Consider the following 7,500-nt stretch of genomic DNA (forward strand, 5'->3'; position numbering starts at 1 on the left):
ATAGTTTACTTACCTTTTTTGAAAACAGTTTTCATCGTTTTCATCTTAGCATGGACACATAACTGGAAAACATGTTTTTTTTCAAGTTTGAGTTTGACAGCTGTTAAAATAAGCAAACTATTGCATGCAATAGTTTGACTGAAAGAATTTGAAGCATACTTTATCAGATCAATCACGATGTGCCCCTTGTGCAATTAAGGATTAATTTCACTTGTATTTTCAAAGTTTTCCAAATTGCCCTCATTGCATCAGGAGATTTTGCGAAACTTTGAAAACATGTGCGAAATTAATCCTTAATTGTTCTCAGGGCCCATGCAATTACATATACATGAACTAATTCAGCACTCCCCATAAGGAATTTTTAGTGCAATGAAATGACATCAATGAAACCGAAGAAGAGGACAAAGACTTTCTACAAACCCAACTGGCCAGAGGCAAACCAGTTGTCTATTTACAAGTGCAGCCCAGGGCCCGGTTGTTCGAAAGCCGATTAACTTAATCCAGGATTAGCGTAAACTTTTGTTTCATGTTTTCAACTTTTTGGTGAAAGTTTCTTTGGTTATTTTTGTTTCTCAAGCTTGACCTCTTCTAATGTAAATTTTTGCCCACTTTCAGCGTTGAACAGCATGTGGGAGTACAGAAATAAACTCCTTGGTTAATTTTTAATCTGTGATAAGTGTTAACTGGCTTTTGAACAACCGGGCCCAGAAGTTGAAGCAGGGACTATACCTGGGATCAAATTCATTGAGTGGTCAGAAAGGGTCTTGATGGGATGTTTGGATCTTAATGCAGCAACCCAAACCACTGCACTGCACTTCTCTCCAACTAAAAAGGCTGTACCTTTACCCTTACCTTATTAGACTATAAAGGACACTTCATGTTGGATGTCAAAATTGGGCGTGCATCTATTTAGTGCATTTTTGGACATAAAGTATTTAGAGCGAGCCGCAATCGAGTATCGTAAAACCAAAACCAAAGTAATTACTTCGTCCAATCAAAAAGGACGGAGACAACCCAGCGAACCAATCAAAACTTGAAGTAATCATATGTAGCCGACACAAAATGCGGGAAAATGTGGCCATGCGAGCCACGATTGGTTTGGGTTTCACTTCTGATTGGTTGAAAAAGTGGCACGAGAACTTTGAAGCAATCACTGAGTGAATAACGCATTTAAACCAAATCAATTCACTGATTACTTTCGACACTCAATTGAAAATCGCTCTAAGGGCGCTTTCGATTGACCCTATTCCGGAATAAGAATATGTGGAGTGATGATTAAAATGGTATGTTTGGCGCATTTCGAAGCTGCTTGTACGATAAAAATATGTTTTAAATAGCATTTTAGCAAATTTTTGACAATTTTGATGTGAATCTCCGCAAAAACGAAGGATTTCCAACTTTTATTCCATGTATTCCTATTCCGGAATACGGTCAATTGAACGCACCCTAAGTGTCTAATTTTCCACTGCTGTGGTACTAATTGGGGACACTGTAAATTGAAATCAACTCATCTTAATGCGAATCAAATCAAACGTCGGTTTTTGAGGAGATGGGAAAACCGGAGTACCCGGAAAAAATCCTCTTGGAGCAAAACAGAGCACCAACAAACTCAACAGGGCCGAGTCTCGAAATTGAAGTGCTTTCAAATTAAGAGAGCACCATGTGACCTACCTTTCAATTCAACTGACACTGTTCTTGGTACACTGGCACCAAAGTGATTGACAGCTGTCACTCTAAAAACAAACATGCCATTCCAGTCATCACTGTTCCTCAATTCAGCACGTGTAGTGTTGAATCTCATCGGAACTGATGTCCATTCACTTTCTCCGCTTTTTTTAAATTGAACATTGAACCAACAAGTGGCTCCTCCATCAAATTCAGGAACCCAGGAGACCTGCACAACACCAGGCGAAAGATTCTTGACTCTAACATTCGTTGGGGCATCTGGAATTCCTGTTTAACAAAGGCAGCAGTGAATTATAGATGAACCATAGGGTGGGTCATAACTTTACCAATACACGACCTAACATAGTTTACTTTTTGAAAACAGTTTTTACTTAAGGAGGTTGCCAAGATCTAACACTGTCCTTTTCATCTAAGGGTGGACACATGACTGGAAAACATGTCTTGTTTTAAGTTTGAGTTTGGCAGCTGTTAAAATAAGCAAACTTTTGCGTGCGATAGTTTGACTGAAAGTATTTAAAGCATACTTTATCAGATCAATCACAATGTGCCCTTGTGCAATTACGGATTAATTTTTTTTTTTTCCAAATTGCTCTCGTTGCATCAGGAGATTTTGTGAAAACTTTGAAAACACGTGTGAAATTAATCCTTAATTGTCCTCATTTTTAGTGCAAATGAAATGACATCAATGAAACAACAGAAGAGGACAACAACTTTCTAGAAACCTAACTGGCCAGAGGCAAAGCAGTTGTCTAGTTATAAGTGCAGCCCAGAAGTTGAAGCAGGGACTACCCAGGATCGAATTCATCAAGAGGTCAGAACAGGTCTTGAACATGGGATGTTTGGATCTCAAGGCAAGCACCCTAACCACTTAGCTACACTTCTTTCCAGCTAAAAAGACTGTACCTAACTGCACACTTCAATGGAGGCAGTACGTGCGGCCCACTGGTTAGGATGCTTGCCTCGAGATCCGGAGTTCCCAGGTTCAAGACTCATTCTGACCACTTGTTGAATTTGTTCCTCGTAGTCCCTGGTTCAACGTCATGGCTGCACTTGTAAATAGCCAACTGGCTTGTCTCCGGCCAGCTAAGTTTCTCAACAGTTGCTGTTGTTATGTTCTCTCATTTTGTTGATTGCGTTTCATTGGGCCCTGAAAATCCACTAAGGGGAGTGGCCAATTAAGTATGTATTGTATTGTATTCAATACACAAAGAGTGCTAATATTACCTTTGACAATAAGACTCACATTTCCAGAACTAACCCCAAACCGGTTTTGTGCAAAGCAAGTGTAAAATCCACTGTCATTGTACTGAACAGAAGGAATCGTAAATCCAAAAAGAAAAGTTCCTCTGGAATAGTTATACCATGTACTGTAAGTTGCATTGTGTAACCTTTCGCCATCCTTGTACAATAAAACAACTGGTGGTGTAAATGCCACAACAACAAATTTTAAGGTGGCACTGGAAAGCGTCTTAGCCATTTGAATCTGATTTAGTGGTTTGACATTTGGGGCAGTCTCTCCTATAACACAACATTAAAGATGTAATGTTTATTATTACATGACTATATGATTTGTCTTAAAACGAAATTGCAGCGTTGACACTGATTAAAAAGTTTTTAAAAAGTAAAACGTTTCGATCACTTCAGTGACCTTCATCGGTAACTGATGAAGGTCACCGAAGTGATCGAAACGTTTTACGGTCGTAAACCACCACATATCCAGTGCTCATGGAATAATTATTGTTAAATCATGCATAGACTACTTCACTTCTATATTAATGTATGAAGTAATTAATAAATCTAGCCCATATTATCTGCAGAATGCTTCAAATATATTGTATGTCAAAGACAGACAAGTGGAAACCTCTCCATACCCAAGCTATCTACAGCTGTACCAAGACAGGACAAAGATCCTTTCAATAACTAGTAGTACATTTCTTTGAACTCCTTGTCTGTGGACATTAGAGGCTATAGTTGAGATAAGTTTTAAAAAATTTCAAGTCTCTAAAAATTTTAGTTTTTCTCATTTTCTTTTGTTGTAAATTAGCACATTTTATTTCATTTCTTTAAAACGTTATAGTGATTTATCTCATTACTGTAAAGTATAACTAGAAATAGTTTTCACCATATAGTTGCCCCCACTTTTTTGATATTATGAATGACTGAAAGTGAGCATTTGCTTTTTCTAAATCTTTGAAATTACACACTCAGATCTTTTACTCTTTGCCTAGTCTTTGACAAACTGCAAAATGAAACAAAACTTGGTTACATCAAATAAGTAATGAAAGTCTGCACTTTTTAGGTAAAAATTTATATTTTTAACTGAGCTTAATTGCATTGAGTTGAGATTCTGATCTGTTTGCATATGGCGTGTGGATCAACCCCATTGTTGATTTATGTTTGATAAATCAAGCCTGTGATGAAAAAGTCTATCCAATACTGCTGATCATTGACTTTTAAATTCCAACACTGACTGAGTGGGAGGGCCGGAAAGGAAAATGTTTGGCCAGAGGTCATGGCATATGGACAAAGTGCCGTGAGGTCCGTGCGCCATGAGTCATGGCCAAATGTTTTCCAGTCCACTGCTGCTCGATCTAAACTCAGTCAATAAGCATTATTATTATATTGGCTCTCTACACTATTCATGAGCACTCAGAATAATTATAAAGTTTGCACAAAATAAGTAACAAAAATTTGCACAGAAAATTTTTCTAATATGTTGTTTTCATTTGCTTTTCTGGCTGTAAATACACAGTACTTTGGATTTTTAAAAGTTATGAAATTGTCTAAAATCGCATTGCATGGAGCGCAGTACATGTTCCTAGCAGGACAGTTTGGCTTTTTCCAGCCTTGCTCACGCGGATGTGTATGGCCCTCATACGGGGTTTTTCCTAATAAGTTTACAATCAAAGCACACACGGGGCTGTACGGGCCATGTGATAAATCAAGATACTAACGTTGAAATTACAACCCTCAGCGAAATACAGCTGAATAGATTACAAAAATCCAATCCTAGAGTTAGCTCTGCAGCCTTGTGACAGCAAGAATATTACCCGATACCACCTTGCGAGCAAACTGACAACTTACCAAATACCACCTTGTGCGTGTGGTTTCTTCAAATCAGGATTGCTTTGCACAGAACCAAATTTTTTCCTACTTCTTTGACCCTCTTTATATAAGCGCAGCCTTCTATTCTGCCCCCTCTGGTTTTGGTCTCAACAACGAGGACCACACTAATCAACTTTGTGTTAAAAGAAGACTTTCACATCTCTGGGCATGGGCACACTGTCACATCAGCCCAATTAATCCCATTGTTATTGAAGCAATCGAAAGCACTGATGCAGGAAAAGGAAACAATGCCATAGAAGTGAAATTACCCATTGGAATTACTTTTGCAATCATTCCCTTTGTGTTATGAACCTACTGCATGCGAATACAGATAACTGACGTGCGTTATGACAACTAGTGCATAGAATAAAATGCTCAACCTATACAATAAATTTGAGGCCAAAATTAAATTTTATATTTTCTGTGTAAACCTAGACTGCAAAACAGTCGTATTTTTTGCGAACGCAGGCGACACGGTAAAATAATATTCAAACGAAAGGTCTGGAGCGAGTGTAGAAACGGCGAGGCCTCACACCCCCGTAGGACGTGTGAGGCTCGCGCGCTTCACACGCGAGGATCACGCTTATGGCGCTTCGCGCCTTCCGAAAATAGAAGAAAACGACTGTTTTGCAGTCTAGTGTAAACCCACAGTATCTTCCACCAAATTTGAGCCTTATTTATTCAGTGTATTTGCTGTAATACTCTCGGTGATTAATGAACATCATCTGGTTCAGCAAGAAGCCCTAAAATTTGCAATTACATGTACTGCTAGGGCCAAAGGTTGGACATTTGCAAAACTGTGAAACTGCCTCTTTAAGTTTTTGGTGCGACCCTCTTTAAATATTGTTATTTATAATTGTAACCCCGTGAAACATTGTTAACTTGAATTACCTTTTACAACCAATGAAATGTTTGCCTCAGTACTACCCGAAGGGCTGCTTCCCTTGCAGACATATTTCCCAGCAACTGATGGTGCAACCTGAGTTAATCTTAAATAAGCTTTATGTTTGTTGTTGACAATGACACCATCTCCTTTATAAGTGAGCTTGACTCCGTCCTTATACCATGTGATGCCTGAAGTCATATTGTCATTAAATATGCATTCTAGTTCCACATCAGAGCCTTCTGTTGTACTAATGAATGGCTCAACTGCAATGACTGAAAGTGGAGTAGCTGACCCTATAAAAAAATAAGCCAAAGGTTACAGCCCGATTCCAGCATGGCCATGAGATAGCATCGTTGCTAGATTTCATGGGGTTATGTCACATTATTTTAGGGTGATTCGGGGAAATCTTTAGTCACAGTAATCGCGAGTTTAAAGCTCGAAAATGGTTATGTGGAATTCCTTTACTGATAAAAATTAATTGTTACATAAAAAAAAGGACAATTCTGAGCAAAAACAACCTTTATCCAGGTGACTAGCCATAAAATTGAAATAAGGCAGGCTGACAGGCACGACAGTTCTTAAGATTACCCATTCAAATGCAATTTGCTTCAATCTTGTCCAATGTATCCATCTATGCTTCTCTTTCCTTTGCTGTATTTCTTTTATGTTGTTCAACAGTTTTAAGTAGTTATTGCAGTGTTTCATTCTACGTTTTGGACATTTTTTTTTTGTAGGGGGAGGGGGGGGGGGGGAAGGTGTCTTGAAAGCAAAGACATCTAAGACCGCTAAGACCCTAAGCCTAGAGTTGGTTTTTAGGCCTAGGGTTAGCCAAGTTGAGGGTTTTGGGTTACTTTCTTCATTTTTGAGTCTTAGGGTCTTAGACAAGACACCCCATTTTGGATTTTGACAAAGCCCCTTTAAGAAATAAGAAGAGAAAGTAAAGCTGTGATATGGCATGCATACTTGTTCTTGTGCTTGTTCTAAAAATGCTTTATTCACTTTACACAGAAAGAATGATCCCAGTAAGAGTGAGACACGTATAAGAGTACATTAAAAGCCTATAAGACTAATTCAGCCAGTTGAGGGCAAAGACACTGGCATAAGCCCATTTCTTGGGGAGAGGGGAGAGTTAACCAAATGAATTCTGCAAGTGCAACTTAACAGATTTTACTCTGTGACTAACACCAGACAATTAATTTTAGTGAATGGGTTAACCAGTCAAAAATTATGTCCCCTCCATTATTAAACCCATTGACCTCTGGGGGTGCGGCTTAACAGATTTTACCCTAACAACAGACGATTTTACTTCTCAGAGGCCCTGAGGAGTTTATGGATTAACCAGTCTATTAATTAAAAAAACACATTTTTAAAAATATTTTGGGCAGAGTAGCGAACCAAGAAAATTTAACAACCAATCAAATTGAAGAATTGATTCTAAGCCAATTTGGTGGAAAAAAAGAACTCTCACCACTGCACAAACCCTGCTCCCTAAAATTAACAACAAAGAACACAACAACAAAAAAAAAGGGTGGAAAAAGGATCAAATTTTCTAGAAATGGGGGACCTTGCTTTTAGCTGACACCCAAACTCGAGTGGGGGGGGGGAGTAGGGGTGAGGGGTAGGGTAAAATAACTGAAACAATCCAAACCTTTACAAAAATGCTACCCTAAGGTCTAAGCATTATATTATGCATAGTGTTTAGTACTAATTCAGGTAAGCTTGTTTGTAAAGGTTTGAGTTGTTTCAGCTATTTTACCCTTCACCCTCTCACTTGCTCGAGCCTTACTGGGGAATATTCACCCTCAGTCAAGGCAGTGTAGACC

The 7,500-nt window shown here is 38.6% G+C and overlaps 1 protein-coding gene across 4 annotated transcripts in view; it reads right to left on the minus strand.

The window, feature by feature from the left end:
- Positions 1–7,500, minus strand: part of LOC137983292 (fibroblast growth factor receptor 2-like) — a 97,582-nt gene that overhangs the window by 19,046 nt on the left and 71,036 nt on the right. For all 4 annotated transcript variants that reach the window (XM_068830495.1, XM_068830496.1, XM_068830497.1 and 1 more), the window contains exons 6-8: positions 5,683–5,970; positions 2,911–3,204; positions 1,672–1,953 (exon numbers count right to left, since the gene is read on the minus strand). In XM_068830495.1, the coding sequence (XP_068686596.1) occupies positions 1,672–1,953; positions 2,911–3,204; positions 5,683–5,970 (864 nt within the window). The remainder of the gene's footprint in view (positions 1–1,671; positions 1,954–2,910; positions 3,205–5,682; positions 5,971–7,500) is intronic.

This window comes from Montipora foliosa, chromosome 13 (assembly GCF_036669935.1).
Source record: "Montipora foliosa isolate CH-2021 chromosome 13, ASM3666993v2, whole genome shotgun sequence".
In the NCBI taxonomy this organism is placed as follows: Eukaryota; Metazoa; Cnidaria; class Anthozoa; order Scleractinia; family Acroporidae; genus Montipora; species Montipora foliosa.